The sequence below is a fragment of the Carassius carassius genome, chromosome 2 (assembly GCF_963082965.1).
Source record: "Carassius carassius chromosome 2, fCarCar2.1, whole genome shotgun sequence".
Lineage (NCBI taxonomy): Eukaryota > Metazoa > Chordata > Actinopteri > Cypriniformes > Cyprinidae > Carassius > Carassius carassius.
This window is the reverse complement of record NC_081756.1, coordinates 7,377,639-7,395,885: the sequence shown is the minus strand read 5'-3', so window position 1 is coordinate 7,395,885 and position 18,247 is coordinate 7,377,639. Positions and strand designations below refer to the sequence as shown.

Here is an 18,247-nt window from a genome sequence, read left to right as displayed (position 1 = left end):
TAGCTCCCATTGTTTTAGGTCACCCCTGGTTAATCAAACATAATCCACTCGGATTATGGATTGGGGTTCCAACTCAGTCACCTTGTGGAGTGAAAGTTGTCATGAGTCTTGTCTGGTTTCTGCTTGTCCTGTTGTGACTGTTTCTGTCTTTCAGAAAGAGACCATGGTGTTATCAAACGTGCCCGCAGAGTACTTGGACCTGAAGGAGGTGTTCAGTAAGTCCCGTGCTGCTTTTCTTCCACCGCATCGTCCCTACGACAGTGCTATAGATTTAGTGCCAGGTAAGTCTCCACCTAAAGGCAAGCTTTACTCTCTTTCTATTCCGGAGAGGGAGGCCATGGAGAAATACATTTCTGATTCCTTGGCATCGAGGTTCATCCGCCCTTCCTCTTCTCCAGTGGGGGCGGGATTCTTTTTTGTGGGTAAGAAGGATGGTTCTCTGCGACCTTGTATTGACTACCGAGAGCTGAACAACATCACGATAAGGATCACCTTTCCGTTACCATTGATGTCTTCAGCTTTCGAGAGGTTACAGGGAGCATCCGTATTCACAAAATTGGATTTACGTAATGCTTATAATTTGGTCCGCATCAGGAAGGGGGATGAATGGAAAACCGCCTTTAACACCCCTAGAGGGCACTTTGAATATTTGGTGATGCCGTTCGGGCTCTCCAACTCGCCAGGGGTTTTCCAAGCGCTCGTTAATGACGTGTTGAGAGACATGGTACATCAGTTTATATATGTTTACCTGGATGACATACGGATTTTTTCTTCATCTCTCCAGGAACATGTTCAACACGTCAGACGAGTGCTCCAGAGATTACTCGAGAATGGGCTTTTTGTTAAGGTGGAGAAATGCGTATTCCATGCACAGTCTGTCCCCTTCCTAGGGTATATCGTCACGTCCGAGGGAATACGTATGGATCCTGACAAAGTTAAGGCTGTGATAGATTGGCCATCTCCAGATTCCCGTAAGGCCCTACAGCGGTTTCTGGGGTTCGCCAATTTCTATCGACGTTTTATTCGTAATTTCAGCCAACTAGTCTCACCTCTGACGGCCTTGACCTCCCCCAGTACTCCGTTCAGGTGGTCGGATGCAGCCGAAACTGCATTTACCAACCTCAAGAGCTGCTTCGTTTTGGCTCCCATCCTTGTAGCCCCTGATCCCACACGGCAGTTCATGGTGGAGGTCGACGCATCAGAGGTGGGGGTAGGAGCAGTTCTTTCCCAACGTGCTGCCTCGGACGATAAGATGCATCCCTGCGCATTTTTCTCTCATCGGTTATCTCCTGCTGAACGCAATTATGACATTGGTAAAAGAGAATTGTTGGCCGTCAAATTAGCTTTAGAGGAGTGGCGTCACTGGTTGAAAGGTTCAGGGGTACCTTTCATTGTTTGGACCTATCACAAGAATTTAGAGGTTCATTAGAACTGCCAAAAGACTCAATTCCAGGCAGGCTAGGTGGGCACTTTTTTTTCGGTCGTTTTGATTTTACTCTGTCGTACCGCCCGGGTTCCAAAAATGTCAAACCCGATTCTTTGTCACGTCTTTTTGATCCCTCCGCCCGCCCGGTGACTCCCGAGTGTATTTTACCTGAGAAAATAGTCGTCTCAGCACTCGTATGGGAGGTCAAATCGAAGGTCAAGATGGCCTTAGAAGGGGTAATGCCTCCGTCCGGTTGCCCACCGAATCGTTTATTTGTGCCGGAAGAGTTACGGTTCGAAGATATTCAGTGGGGTCACTGCTCTAACGTTGCTTGTCATCCAGGGATAAGCCGAACCAAGGGGTTAGTTAAACAACGATTCTGGTGGCCACTTATGGCTCGTGATGTCCATGATTTTGTTTTGGCTTGCTCAGTTTGCGCCAGTGGTAAGTCATCTAACTGGCCTCCTGATGGGCTTCTTCAACCGCTGTCTGTCCATTCGAGACCCTGGTCACATATCGCACTAGATTTTGTTACCACCCTCCCCCCCTCTATTGGCATGACGGTAGACGTGGTTTCGGACAGGGGATCCCAATTCATATCCAAATTTTGGAAGGAATTTTGTAAATTGCTAGTAGCGATGGTTAGTCTGTGTTCGGGTTATCATCCCCAGAGTAACGGGCAGTCTGAGCGCGCCAACCAAGATTTAGAGAGAACATTGCGATGTTTGCTCTCCAAGAATCCTTCTTTCTGGAGCCAACAACCCTCTATGGTGGAGTACGCTTACAATTCGTTACCAGTGTCAGCCACGGGCCTCTCTCCATTTCAGTGCAGCTTAGGTTACCAGCCACCAGCTTTTCCTAGTCTGGAATCTGAAGTCGCGGTCCCCTCCGCTCACGCATTTGTCTAGAGGTGCCACCGCACCTGGACCAGAGCCCGTGAGACTCTGCTCCGGATGAGGGAGCGCACTAAGGCCAAGGCCGATCGCTACCGGTCAAAGCCTCCCATTTACATCGTGGGTCAAAAAGTGTGGCTTTCTATGAACTATATTCCTCTCAGTTCCGTTTCTAACAAATTAGCTCCCAAATTCATTGGCCCGTTTACTGTCACCAAGATCATTAGTCCGGTGACAGTCCGCCTCAAACTACCTCCAGCGTACAGGAGAATACATCCTGCTTTCCATGTGTCCAAAATAAAACCCGTGTTTTATTCACGTATTAATCCGCCTACCTCGGTTCCCCCGCCGCCACGTCTCGTAGATGGGGAACCGACCTTTTCGGTTAATCGTATTCTGGACTCGAGACGGAGGGGACGAGGATTTCAGTACTTGGTGGACTGGGAAGGTTACGGTCCGGAGGAGAGGAGTTGGGTACCTGATCTCTGGGTTTTGCACTTTGTGGGTGAAGTCTGTGTGTTACGCGTCAGCACTGATTAGTTTGTGGGCGTCTCCATTAATTGTCATCAGCAACAGCTGTCACTCATTACTCATCCCTATATATTGACTTGTCTAGCGTCTTGTGTTCGTGAGAGCGTTGCTTCATGTTTGTGACCTATGCTTTGCTTTCTTGTGTGTTTCTGCGTTGGATGTCCGTGTCTCCCCGGAACCCCGTCCACTCTACGCAACCCACCGCCAAGCAACACCACTTACCTTTGGCTCGCTTCCCCGCAGTTCCTGTGTCACACTCTCCTGCTGCCAACTCACCTTCACCTTCCGGATTCGTCACTCATCACCACCATCTTGGACTGTGCATTCCTCCCAGTGTTATTTGTGTCTCAGTATTGTATCATTGTCTTCATTAAATCTCATTAATCTCGCACTTGCTTCCTGCCACGCCTTCACCCAGTCGTTACACCTTTGCAATGCATTCTGCATCCATTGCAATCCCAGAATTTACTGCAGTACAAAAAACCCTTCCAAGATGAAACAGGATATATATTAATTCAATTAATACTGAAAAAGCAAAAATTATTATTCCTTAAAAAGGTGTGATGCATTTTTATTGTATCAAATCAATAGCTCAGCAACGTGGAATGGCCAAATGTTTTATGGACATAATTAAATAAATAAATATAAAAAAGGATGGCTTAAGACAGTTTAAAAGCAATCAGTAACTTTATTGGATAATTTTTCAGTAACATAGAATAACAAAGCAATTCACAAATAAATCATTTCTGCAAAAACAAGTTGAATTGCAGAAATTAATGACTGTTTTCAAGCAATTTGAAGCAAATAAAGATGATGCATTACATTTTACCAACATATCTTCCTAATTTCACAGAGGTTATCTAAAGAAACAAGTTCTTTTACATTTTCCTTCATTTTTAATGACATTTAATGACCAATTTTCACAATCCCGATAAAATCAAGTGCCACCTTACATAAATGATCTTACTGAATATCCTTTTCTTCCTCAGAAATATGCCAGATTGTGAATTCAGATTGTTGTTTTCTAAAAGACCACTAAACAGGTTTAAACAGATAATGCATAATACTGTGGTTTGTCTGGCTTAAAGAAGGGAAGGAGATTCAGAGAGCTGGGTCACTGTTGCAGGGCAGGAAGGATCTTCCCCTCACACAGACCGAATCCCACTCTATAACCCCTGCCCTCACAATAACCTGCAAAGAGAGAGTCCAGACCAACACAACAGAGATCACATTTCCATCAACTGACATCTCTCCAACATTTAACATGCACACAAAGACTCTAAAAGCCCACCTGTGAGCGTGACCTCATCCCCGTCCTTCAGGAAGGTCCTCATCTCTCCATTGCCGAGGTCAATAGTCTTGGATCCTCGCCATGAGAGTTCCAGCATAGAGCCGAAACTCTCTGGATCCTTCATGCACACAAATACAGAGGCAGTACATATATAATACAGCTCAATGCAGAAATGTCTCACACACACAGACATACGCACCGGTCCGCTGATGGTGCCTGATGCCAGCAGATCTCCTGGTCTGGTGTTGCAGCCATTGACTGTGTGGTGTGCCAGCTGCTGTTTCATGGACCAGTACATGTACTGAGAAGACACAAAACACATTACAAGCACATGCTGTCTGTTACTAAACAAGAAAATAGCTTTCTCTGCATGTGACGATACAGAAAGCGTGGAAATGGAATGGGTTTCTCCCTCAACCAAATAACACAAGGAGCCCAACACAGAGGCACTGAGAATGAATAGCTTTGTTTATTTGCTCTGCACAGTCTGTGTTGTTTAAGTGCCTGATTCACTAATGGAATTATGCAAATCAGGTAATTGTGTGAAGTTGCAAATCTAAACTTGCACGGGGCAGTTTTCGATGACGCAAACAGACCACATAGACACAGCAAGAGTGTGTATTTATGCACAGAAAACGACAAAAAAATTCCAGTGGAGGTGAAAATAATCTCTACTGGGTTCAAAGTGTAGGGCTTTTATTTGGCCCAAATGATCAGTAGTACTTTGTTGTTTCTTGTCCCAGTAAGACCTAACGCTTGCACTATGTTGGCCAGCCATTCTGCATATTTGTGTAGAGTATGTTTAACTTTGCCTTATGCAATTCCTTCATGCAATCTTTGTTTTTCTTTATCTTTCCTGCTCTGTATCTGGTTCATACTGGGGCTTTTTCAGGGAAACTCATTTATAATCAAATGGGTACAGTAAGAGTTGTCAGAATGAGTTACTTCTGGAACAGCAATGTGCCGATGCAAAACAAATGCAAAACTATCTCTTACCTTAAAATTGGACTTGCAAATGGTGGCAGCCTCTCGCATCCCCTCACCTGGACAGTTGAGAAACAAACGAGAAGAAAACAAGACTGAGCACTGTAACATGCAGCATACGCACAATGACAGACATTGTTACAGATACTAACACACACCTTTCACAGTGACAAAGAGGTTGATGTTGAATGTGTACGGGTCATCGTGACGCAAGTATGGAAGAGGCACAGGGTCCTGAAAAATCATTTAAAGAAAACGGAGCACACATCTCAGCAAGAACCTGAAAAATGAAGTCTACTCAAGCAGTACATATGAAGGCAGAAAGGCACATCTGAACTCAATATTTGCATCAGGAAGTCAAGGTTTGTCTGGTTCACATAGTCCAGACAGCTGCTGGTAGATAATGGAGCTACATAGTTATGTATTTGTTGCTTGTTATTATCGTTAACTACAACTAAGAAAAGAAACAACAATAAAATAAAATTTGTTACTTAAAATATTAAAACATATTTTATTTCATGTTTTCATTTATTTCTCAGTTTTTCTCATTTTCAAGCTAAAGTACTACAATACCTAAAACTAGTAAATAAAAAAATAGTAAATAATATCTAGACTATTGGTTTAAAATAACAACAAAATGCTAATTAAATTTTTTTTTACGTGAAATAAAATTAGTGAGAAAAGAAAATATATAAATGAAATCTAATTAAAAATTAATTATTTGTGTCACGATCATTAGATGGAGTGCCCATGAACTTCAGTAGAGGGCACTGCACTCAGGACCATTCCACCCATCTACCACCAGATGTCATTTGGACACTAGCACCTCTCATACTGTTGCACCAAACCCGAACTACATTCCCCATGATTCACTGCATCACAATCACCTTCCCACACCTGCACCTCAATCATCAGCCAATTTCCTTGCCACACCTGCACCTCATTTACACACACATAAAAGCAGCACACTCACTCTCACTCACTGCGAAGTCTTGTTTAGCCTGTCTAACATTTCCGAGCGTTTCTCCCTGTGTTTGTCATTCCCGTGTTTGATCTTTGGACTGATTACTCCGACTCTGATTCTCTGCTGCCTGCCCTGATCTCTGCTTGTTTCTGGTTTCGACTCTGGTTATCCCTGACACACCTGACGCCATTCCTGATTTCTGCCTGTTTGACCATTCTTTAATAAAGCACTGCATTTGGATCCGAACGTCTCTGGCTCATCATTACAATTTGGGTTGCTGATTGATGGAAATGAGTTGAAATGCATAAATGAAATTAAACTATGGTTATTTGATTTAACTAAAATTAACACCATTTAAAAACATTTTCATTACTTGAATTTAAAAACATTACTTAAAATACAAATATAAAAAAAAATAAAACTTAATATAAAAAAAAAAAAACTATTTCAGATTTTTCCCAAGGAAATATTTAAAATAATTAAAAACTAAAAATGAAACAAAATGAAAAAAATTACTAAAAAAAAAAAAAAATACATTTTAAATAAAAATGAAAAATATAAAAACTGGCTTTAAATATTAAACATTTTCAATTATTTTGAATACCTATGATTCCCTTTCTTTTTTTTTCTTTTTTTGCCAGTTGACAAGTATTAGAGTCAATAAATATTTGCTGTTACAAAAATCTAAGAACTCATGTTGAACTCCTGAAAATAAAAAAAAACTACATTCGAATTAAAGCATCAGAAAGAACAGACCTGTGACCCATCATTTGTGAATTACTGATCCAACAAATTGATGTGCAAAAAGAGAATATAGATGTGTTTTTGCCTCACTCGCTCACAGTGGCTGGATGTTGTAGAGAAAGAGGAAAGCAGTTACTCAAAGAAAGTCTTTAGCACGTCTCATTTCCCGCTTATATGCAAAGTCTGCACTCTGCTGTCTGTGATGATTATGAAGTGTCTGTTCCACAGAGCTGTAACAGGACTGCAAAGTTGAATAAATTCGAACTATGACCATCATTGTTAAAGATAATGAGTCCGCAATGGCCACTCCTGGTGCTAATTGGATACTCTGTCCAAAGCCTATGCAGGCAATGATTTAAAGGCACCAAAGAGCTGCTAAAGCATTTCTATATAAAAAAAAAAAATTTTTGTAACAAAAAAAGTATTCTTATTTTTGATCAATTTAATGCATCTTTACAAAATTAAAATAAAATAAAATAAGTCTCAATAAGCTGACAATTATTTTCATGTTATGGCTTAAAAAAATAAATATTATATGGGTAAATATTCATCTTGTGCATTTAAAAATAAAGGGCTCTCAAATAGTTTTTTTTTCATAATTTACCATAACCTGTCCCTGTGAAATGTTAGAATACAATCTTAAAATAAGTAAAAATCCCACCAAATGCAGAATGCAAATGATCAAAACCTGAAAAATAAGGTCTTTTAAGACATAGCATAAAATATCCAATAAAGACTTTTACCTATAAACAGGAAAAAGCAGATGCCTATGTATTGTGCAAGCAGCTATATTCAACCCATTAGGAATGCATTAATAGATGACTGTGTAAATTTATATTGTCATCCCATTCCCATAATATTCACACTATTACACTTCGAATCAACCCAATTTACCTGGACCGGATTGGGCTCGACAAAGGGCATCAGTGCTTCCATGGGAACGACCCAGGGCGAGATAGTGGTCCCAAAATTCTTGCCCAGGAACGGACCTAATGGTACATATTCCCAAGCCTGGATATCCCGAGCTGCAACATAAAAGAGAAAAAGACACTATAACCTATATGGATCATGCACTGGCATTGTGGCAGTGAGTTTTGCGGGGCTACAAATTTTCTTTAAAATATTTACCCAGCTGAAAACAGTTTAAATGCACGAGTCCTGAACAATTAGATGCATTTAAACTCTCTTTAAACTCTCTAAAATCTCTTTTGCTGCTTGCATGAATCTGGGCAAGGATGGATCATTACCTGTGCTATTTTCTATTCTTTGCCTAAATTCAATCAGTTTCCTAAAATTAAATGTGCAGTTATTCATTGCACACATCACTACTCATGCACAAACAGGCTGTGTTCCAAATCCTATTGACCCGCCTTAAGATGGAACTTTGCATTAAAAACACAATATTCTAAAACTCCAATAAGCATAAACATACATAATGCACATGGATACTGACCAAATGTTAAATTAAAAACTAGTTTTATTGATGTATTCTGGTAATTAATTAATCTTTTTATATAAATATTTAATGATATAATATATACTACTTCTCTCACTTTGTCTGTCACACCTGCAATGCTGCCTTACAGTTTGATGAACATTGAACATTTGAACATTGTGGATCAGCTTGTGTAGTTGAAGTGTTTATATGATCCCTCAAAATGCTAACTATGAAGTTGCAACAGTGTGTAAGAGCCTTATCTTAGAGATAAACTGTACAATTTGATTCATTTAAGGAATAATTTCCTGCAGTGTAAAATCTCACACTTAACCATAATAAACCTTAGAGTGCAATATAATGAGATTTTCCAAAACAAAATTTGCTGGTAAAATAAGCCCAATAAAGCTTTTGTCCAGACAAATAAATTCAGTCACATTTGGCATGATTATTGAATTTGAAACTGGAAGTTTTCTTGAAGTCTGCAGCCTCAAAGAATTGATATTCTTTATCCGTCTCATTTCCTTATTTATTCGTTGCATCTCAAATCCATTAATTTATCTAGAAATCTCATCTAGACTGATGCATCAGATTTTTTTTCGCAGCCTTATGCAGAAGATTTTGCCAGTGAGATGCCACTACACAACATCAAGACGTCATCGCTCTGCATGAAATGTTCCAAACAGCACAAGATATTCTGGAGCTGTGCTCATATAACATACAGATATCTACCCTCTGCATAATTCTTACAGACTCTCACTAGACATGCAGCATTTCTGAGGAATGTGTTTCAAATGAGAACTGGGACTCACTTCTGGTGAGGACCCAAGGAACTTTGGAGGAGAAAAGTATGTGAAAAATAATGGCAAATATAAAATACATTAAAAGTACAAAAGTAAATAAACTAGGACTACAACTAAAGATTATTTTGATAATCGATTAGTTAGCAGATTATTTTTCAGATTAATTCCAATTTACTGTAATTTCCTTATTCTGTAAATGTAAGAAACGTCTTAGATTGTGTTCAACTGACACTATGCTAATGTATTAGCTTGAAGTTTAAAATAAAGCATTCTCATGCATCTTTCCCGCAGAAGCTTAATCTGTTTGATCCACTATTTTAAGATGCATTTCCACCATAGAAATAATGCATCCCTAAAATAAAAAAAAAATATTGGGCAAAATTGTCCATTTTTAAATTGCAACTAGCAATTTTTATATGACCTACAAAAATGCATTAGAACTTACTGATGCATTTTGCTGTGAACAAATTTATTTGTAAATATCTGATATAATATTACTCTAACTTTGCAAGTTTTGATGCAGAGTAGAGCAATACAATAATGCATATGCAAAATAATGCACATGCATTTAGGTTAAAAAGCAAACAAAAGTATACAAAAGTGAGTGAAAATCCTTAACATTGACAATTTTGGTTTCCAAACATCTCTTGATTTTTTATGGTTTCTTACCGCGTACATTTTTTGATTGGATAGGCACAAACTATTAAAAGTCAGAAGACTTGTGTTTTACTTTGCTACAAAACAGAATTCTGTGAAAGTAAACTGAACAGCTAAGCAGATGCTGTGTAAACAGACGTAGTGCCCTCTGCCTCCTCACCCTAAAAGTATTTCTCATTTCCCAAGTCTGCTCAACAGCTGCTCAGTCTGCTCAATGTGTTTAGTGTACTCAAGAAGGAGTCATCAGAGTTTTAGGAAGAGAAAGAGGACTAATAAAATGAATTAACAGCAGTTGTTGCTCAGAAATGCCACTCTTGCCTGACCGCCATGTCTGACTCACTGTGCCAGGCTTCTCCGAACAGTTAAAGAAACCTTGCAAGACATGATTAAAATTCCAAGTTGTGTTATGATTCATAAATTTAGATTTACAATAATATTTCACAGTGTTTGTTTGGACGTGACAAGACAAATGAAAACCAATGTTGCATGGTAGTGCAAAATGCAATGTAAAGTACTTAAAAAAGTCCTTCATTCCAGTATAAATGCATGATAATACTAAAGTGTGGAATTCAACCATTTTTCTTTCAATCTCAAATCTCATTCGTTTTTCACACTTGTGTTGCAATACATAGCTTATATAATCTGATATAACATCTTAGATGATTTGCGAGAGTATTGTTAGTTCTCACCGCTCCAGTCGTTCATAAGCACCATGCCGAAGATGTGCTCGTGAGCCTTCTCCACTGGGATTGGCTCTCCCAGCTTGTTCCCTTTTCCCACAAAAAACGCCTGAAAGACAAATGTCACATTAAATCTGCAATATCAGCATATCTCATCCTAAATGTATATGCTTAGAATATTGCAGCATATTTAGTGAGACAAGTATTTGCATAAGCAACAGAATGCTAGGGCAAAGCAAGGTCCCATAGAAATTAAATACTACATTAGTGCATGAGTAAATAACAGAGTCCCGCACCACTTATAAGTTCATTACATCAAATCGAAATGGTTTTTCTGGTTGTTTTTACAGTTGCAAAAAATAAATTACATTAATGCATTTTGATTATTGCAAAGTCACTGTACGTAGACTATATTTAAGGAAGTAAAAGTGACAGTAAAAACAACAAAGATGGTTTGATGCATCTAAAAATCATAATGTTTTATAATATTATATGTTCAGTATCTTAACTATTAAATATTTAGTGACTATTTATTTTAACTCGACTTTTATTTATCTCTTAAATCTTAAATCTCAAAATATCTCAGATATCAACTGTAAAATATCGAGATTTATCGCTCTAAGCCAGATTATATAGTATAAACAGCAAAAGAATAACAGGCATTACTGCGAGGAGAAAGTGACAAATTGAGTGCAATTTTGGAAACATTTCCACTGAAAGTACCTTTCTTGTAAAGACATTCTCTTGAGATTACGTGCCTTGTTTATAGGAACAATGGGGAAGGATTTAGATCTATGTAAGACTTTAGTTCCTTACATCATCGCTGCACAGGACTGAATCAGCAACAACTCACAATAACATGCTCTGCTAATAAACTAATATCACATAACACTTTAACTCACCATCTCTAACTCTATATCTAGCTGCTTGCTAGGTCCAAAGATGGGCGGCTGAGCTGAAAGAGAAATATAGATTTCAGATTTATAGCTGTTTTGGTGGATTTCTCAGCAGAGTTCATTACAGACTGAATCTGCATTATATTTATAGTTGCCACTTGAACACGTGTCAGATCAGTTCTCAAGAGAGAATGTAATAATTTTTGGTTTTTGCCGACCAATGAGAGCAAATCATTTAACGTATAGGAAAACATCAAAAGAGCTTCATCATTTCAAGCTGCATGGAGTTTTTTCATGAAACTTGGTGCCATTAATCAGCCTGTAATTGCTGTGATGTCTACGACACAAAAAGGAAAATGTATTAAAATGTACAATATGTGCACATATTGTTTTTTGTTAATGTGCTGACTGTGCCATATGTTAATGCACAACACATTATTCACACAGAGAATACTGCAATGTGCACTTAACTGTTAAAATTTTCTTCAAAATATTTAGCAACGAAAACAAAGCCTGTTTTAGGACCATTAATATATGGTTGTGCATTGTTAATATTTTTAATTGCATTTAAAAGAATAGTTGACAGAAAAAAAATTCTGAAAATGTGCTCATCCTCAGTCAATTTAAGATGTAGATTAGATAGTTTCTTCATCAGAACAGATTTTAAGAAATATAGCATTACATCACTTGCTCACCAATTTATCCTCTGCAGTGAATGGGTGCCGTCAGAATGAGAGTCTTGGTCAGTGCATATTTCTCTCCTGATTCAGGCAAGGTGACTTTTCACTGGAGAAAACATTATGGATAGAGGACTAGGATTTTAGCTGGAAGCTTTTCACTTCAAAAGACATTAACTGATGGACTGGAGTGGTGTGGATTATTGTGATGTTTTATCAGCTGTTTGGACTCTCATTCTGACGGCACCCATTCACTGCAGAGGATCCACTGGTGAGCAAATTATGCAATGCTACATTTCTCTAAATCTCTTCTGATGAAGAAACAAACTCATCTACATCTTTTAGGTTGAGTGTGAGTAGAATTTCAGCAATTCATTTTTGGGTGAGCTATTCCTTTAAGCACAATCAAACAGAAATAAAAGTTTATTTTCAGCTTTTATAAATTCTACATTTTATACAATAGAAGAACTTCTTGTGTTGATGAGTCTGTGGTTTATCCACCTGCGTCTGGCCTCATCTGTCCTCGAGGTCTTCTGATTGGTGCTCCAGAGACCACCACAGATGAAGCTCTCCCATGATACCCCACTGGCAGTCTCAGCCTACAGCACAAGATAATATGTCATTATCTTTATCACAACCCATCATAACTTTCTACCAGTGCTTTAGATAGGGGGTCTTTTTTAGCTTTTGGGTGAATTTTACATCCTTTAAGACATCCAAAAAGGAGATTTCTGTCATTATTTACTCCTCCTTGTGTTCCTCTAATCCAGACATGCAAGACTTGCTTTGTTCTCCAGAACATAAAAGAAGACATGAAGAACAACAGCGGATAAAAAATAATGGCTTTAATGGAAAAACATTTAAATACTGTAAGATCTAGCTTTCAGTTATGATTATACATAACACACACACACACACACTGTTATATATTTATATAAACAAACAACAAAAAAAGATCAAAACAAATGAATATTTAAATAAATTCCACTTTAATAGTTAAAGTACATGCACACTGATTGCCTAAATATTATGCATTTATGCTTCCACATAAAACTCTTATAAATAGCAAATCATTTAATTATTTATTACAGAGGAATAAAAATATTAAGCATTTATCACATTAAAAAACATATGTTCTCTATCTATTCACCATTTCTTTAAATGATATGCTTTCAATGGAGGTAGATATAAATCGTTGCCCTTGGTTTTTAAAGTACTGTATATACATTTCCAGCTATTTAAGAGGTTTTTATGCATAATCATTCAAAATGATCGTTTTCATTAGTAATTTAACATCCATTTCACTATATTAGGTACTCTTCGAGCAAAGAACTGAAACTCTTTGCATTTAAAAGACTCTTTAAAAATTCTCCTTATGCGTTTCACAGAAAAAAATAACAGCATGCAGGTTTGGAGCAACATGAGGGTGAGTAAATATTGACCGAATTTACGCTTCTGTGCGACCTACTTCTTTAACGTTTCACTTCAAATCCTACTCCAAAATTCACCCCGGCTACAAAAGCCCAGCTCAGGCCCATGGCTTCAAGCCCAATGTAAATCAACTATAGATTTTCCTCCAGACTAATTCTCATTCTTTCCTGAACAAGTGACACGCGTTTGGAAAGGCCTGGTGACAGACTGACTAAGCCGAGGGGAACTTCAGATAGGCGAGCTGCTGAAATTAAATTTCAGAAAACTTCCCTCTTCATTTCCACACGAGTCCTTGTTCCGTCTTCGGGCGAATGACTCTCTCTCTGGGCCTTGTAAGTGAAAATGTGACAAGAAATACGGTTCTGTCTTGGAGGGAATAGTTATTGCAAAAGAGATTTTTCACAGCGAGCTGGAAAATGTGCAGGTGCATTATTTAGCCTGACAGGCGTATGCTAGGAAAGAATAAAGCTAGTGTTTTTGGGAATAACTTACAGGAACTTTGCTGGGTCTTTAACACTCGAATTGATTCGGATGCGCGCTTGCTTCGGATGTTAGTATTTAAGAGGGTGAGGAATATTAATAGGCCGTCACGTACCAGTTGGGCATCAAGGCATTTTCTTTTCCACGGAACATTATTCCAACATTGGTGGCATGATCTCTCGATGAGTAAAAGTCTGTGTAGTCGCCTGTTGCAGAGAAGGGAGAATAAAAGATGACTTCTGCTCAGGTTTATTGTGTGCATAATTCAGTTCAACACATTAAAGAAATATCTCAACCAGAAATGAAACTTCTGTCACCAATAACTAATCCTCTTGCTTTGTGTGAGAAAATAAATGATACATTTAGGACTGAAACTTCTGTTTATTGTATGTCCACTGATAACCGCCACCTCCGCCGTTCCCCTCAAATCTCAATATTCAGTTTTGAATCGTTCATGTGACATTTCATTACTAATGACATTTGGCATAAATTATGCAAAATCTGATGCAATGTTCCTAAAAGTGATTTCAGAGCCCCAGTGGAGAGTACAGATTATTTATTTTGTGTTTTCGTGGAAGAAAGAAAGTAATGCAAGCTGGAATAACAGTACAACATTTACAGAAACAACGTATTTACATAAAATGAATACACTACCATTTAAAAGTTTGGAATAATTAAAATTGTTGAATGTTTTTGAATCCAATCTAGGATTTATTTGATCAAAAATACATAATAATATTAATAAATATTATTACAATAAAAAAGTATTGTTTTCTATTCGAATATAGCAAAACTCATAAGAATGAAAGAACTCATATTCATAAGAACCGTCAGTTATTATTTAGCACCAATATAAACTGAATAACTGAGCAATGAATCAGGACGGAAGAATGATTTCTGAAGATCATGTGACACTGAAGACTGGAGTAATGATGCTGAAAATACAGCTTTGATCACAGGAATATATTACATTTTATTTTAAATTGTAATATTTCACTATATTACTAGCCTTGGTGAGCATAAGAGACCTTTCAAAAACAAAAAAAAATTTTTATTCATTTTTATTCATTTATTTATTTATTATTATTATTATTATTATTCCGAACTTCTGACTGGTAAATGTAAATTTTGGGATGAACTATCCTCTCCTTAATCTCCTTCATCAAGCCAATATGAAAACCACCTTTCACAAGGTCTTCCAACTTTCCCACATCCAGAAACTTGTTTACAAAAGAAACGTTCATTCAAGAATCACTCGATTTTTAACTTGTATTTAGGGCCTCATCTTGGCCATGCACCTGCAGCTATCTGTCATTATTTACTAAGGGTGCTCATATAATGCAATTATATGCTCAAATAGTGCAAGACAGACCAATCAAGAATTGAGTATTTAATTAATATGATAACATCATTATCAGATACATTTTGAATCTGATCAGCATTCTGTTAATCTAAATCAATAGTAGATTATCATACTTTAATCTTATATTTCTTACAGGAGTATTAAGCATTAAAAACTATAAAGTAAAAAAAAATATAATAACATATATTCTATAAATAATAACAAATGCTAAATGACCTGCATAAGTTAGAAGGGTAATTCAACACTGACAAGAATTTAATAAAACGTGACAAGTATTTAATAAAAGTTGGCGGTTTATGCAGTTGAAACTTCTTTTTTTATTTCTTTTTTAAATCTATGCTATCCTAAAAAGGGCTGTAATGAATAAACCTAGGAAAACATCCCATAATACACACCAAACAGAAGGCTGTAATCTTTCAGGGCGTGAGAGAGGGTTTCTGAATGGCTCTGACAGCTAGTGAACAGTGCACTCTAGTGATCATTATGTGACAAAAGCATGACTTTCCTCTACATGAAAGTGTTGATGCATGTATTATTCATCAGTGCATGTTCTTCCAAAGAAACAAATTGTCTTTATAATCTTTCATCAAAATGTAATAACCTTCTCCTCCTCAGCTTTGCTTTTCAGCAGTCATCAGAAATCCCTCTTATATTTCAGCTCTTCAGTATGTAACACCACTTCTCCCAATCCAATCCAATCTTTATGGATAAAACTAAGTCCCACCATACATTTTTTTATTCTGAAATATCTCAATCATGGAATTAAAACTGTTGCAAAAGGTATTTCATGCTGACTTTAAATCTATACTGAAGAAAAGAGTTTCACTGTGGCACTCACCGATCTCAGCTGGGAGATGCATCACTGCAGAACTCTGCTGAACAAAAGCCCTGGAAATCACACCCACACACACACATGCACACCCCCCCCCCCCCCACACACACACACATCCACACACAGCCATGAAGAATTTTTCTTCAGCTTCCAGATTGAAATAATTTAGTAAATTAATTTTAAATGAATAAAATAATAATAAATACAACTTTTCTTCAGGTTCCTGCTTTAAAAAATAAATCAATACATTTATGTTAAAGAAAGAAAATAATAAATACATAATAATCATAAATAAAAAAATATAAATGCATACATTTTAAAATGTTGCATAATGTGTACCGTTACAGATATAGGCAGTATACAGTGCATACTTAATAATATACAGTAAGAAGTACAGTAACAAACTTAAATATCCATGTAGTGGGAGGGACATTTACCGGCTTCTTAAACTGGCGTCATCACGGAGCATGGACTCGTTTGCAGATAGAAGCATCTGGAGGCACTTTCTCGCCTCTCTCCAAGCATCATAACCCAGAGCCATAAAAGCATTGAGTGCGGGCTTTGATGAAGAAGAAGAAAAAAAACATAAGGATGCAGAAGACTCCATAATACTTCAAATTAACCTACACTGATGAAGCTCACCTGTTCAAAAACATCCTGATGGGCTCCAAGAGCCGGTCCATTGAAAAGATGCTTGATAACACTGAGGTCCAAAATCAGGTCTCCAATAGCAACGCCGATTCTGTGCCTCGGCTGTTTTATCCAAATATGTGGTATGAGTTAGAAATTACATTTTTTGATTTGAAACTTTTGCATGGATTTTAGAATGTATTTGCTTTTATGACACAATGTTCTCCAGCATGATTATAGATGTTCCAAAAAGTCTTTACAAGCTCAACGTCACAAACACACACACACACACACACACACACACACACACAGGCATATGTAGTACCTTTTAAAGCACATTATACTTTTGCAATATTGTAAAAGCCAATAAAGCTTTGTTGACAGCAAAGGTTTACTTTAGATTTCCAGTGTGCATTCTGATCTTTGAAACCTTGTGTCCACACAGAAATGCGATGGAAGAAATAATATTCTAGGTAACATCATTTAGTCGTTTTATAAAAGTAAAACACGCTCTCGTTACATAACAAGACTTTGGTAATTCAGTTGGACCAAACATACTATCAATCCCAGGACTAAATAAAGCGTGTACTCACATTATCCGGCGTGGAAAAAACTCCGTAAGGCAAGTTGTGATAAGAAAAGTCACTTTTTTCCTGCACTTTTACGAAAGACATTTTGAAGTTGCAGTCGTACTCTGAAATAATCCTCAGAGTAAAGAACAGCGCGAGCAACCTCTTCCAGATGTTCACTGGAGACATATGAAAGTAACCGCCTCACGTGTCGAAGCGGCCAGCCAATCAGAGACGCGCGCTTCTATCCTCCCTACATCAAGTACACTATTCGACGTGACTCAGCAGAAAGTAGCAACCGCAGAACGGTACTTATAGGGTATGGTTCCCATTATTTAAACTAATTCCTAGTGTTCTAGGAACTTTTTTTTCTAAAAAAAAACATTTTAATAAAAACATTGTTTAATGAGAAAGTTTTTTATAGACAGAACTGAATAAACACAGGCTATACATTCCATGTTGGTGTTTTATCTTTCACTTGGATGTTATAAGTTGCAGTGAGTAAATACAGCTGGATAAAACAAAAACTGCAAAGCAACAAAATGTGATTATTTTAAAGGGACAGGTTGATTATTTTCTATACCCACTGTAAGTCAGGGTTAAGCAAAGTCATACAAATTCATGCATTGTGTAAAAGATCATTTACAGCACTCGAAAGGCAAGTATTGTATCATAATAAGAATGATTTAAAGTATAATTGTTCAGAGTTGTGCAGATGACTTAAGGTTTTGTGTGTGCATGCTAGCATGGGTGTGTTTATCTTTACATTTATCTGACGCTTTTATCCAAAGCGACTTATAATTGCTATATATGTCAGAGGTCACACACCTCTGGAGCAACTAGGGGTTAAGTGTCTTGCTCAGGGACACATTGGTATCTCACAGTGGATTCGAACCCGGGTCTCTCATGCCAAAGGCATGTGTCTTATCCACTGCACCAACACCACCCCATGGTATTTGGT

General features: G+C 37.5%; 1 protein-coding gene across 1 annotated transcript; it reads right to left on the bottom strand.

Annotated features, from left to right (window-relative positions):
* Positions 1-3,840: 3,840 nt before the first annotated feature.
* Positions 3,841-17,490, bottom strand: LOC132101343 (fumarylacetoacetase-like). Its single transcript, XM_059506235.1, has 14 exons — positions 17,311-17,490; positions 16,730-16,840; positions 16,525-16,646; positions 16,094-16,143; positions 14,008-14,098; positions 12,483-12,580; positions 11,311-11,363; positions 10,418-10,517; positions 7,728-7,858; positions 5,284-5,359; positions 5,138-5,184; positions 4,341-4,442; positions 4,142-4,259; positions 3,841-4,041 (listed from the first exon to the last, which is right to left on the bottom strand). Exons 1-14 carry the CDS (start codon positions 17,473-17,475, stop codon positions 3,965-3,967), a joined length of 1,341 nt encoding a protein of 446 aa, XP_059362218.1. The 5' UTR covers positions 17,476-17,490; the 3' UTR covers positions 3,841-3,964.
* Positions 17,491-18,247: the final 757 nt, after the last annotated feature.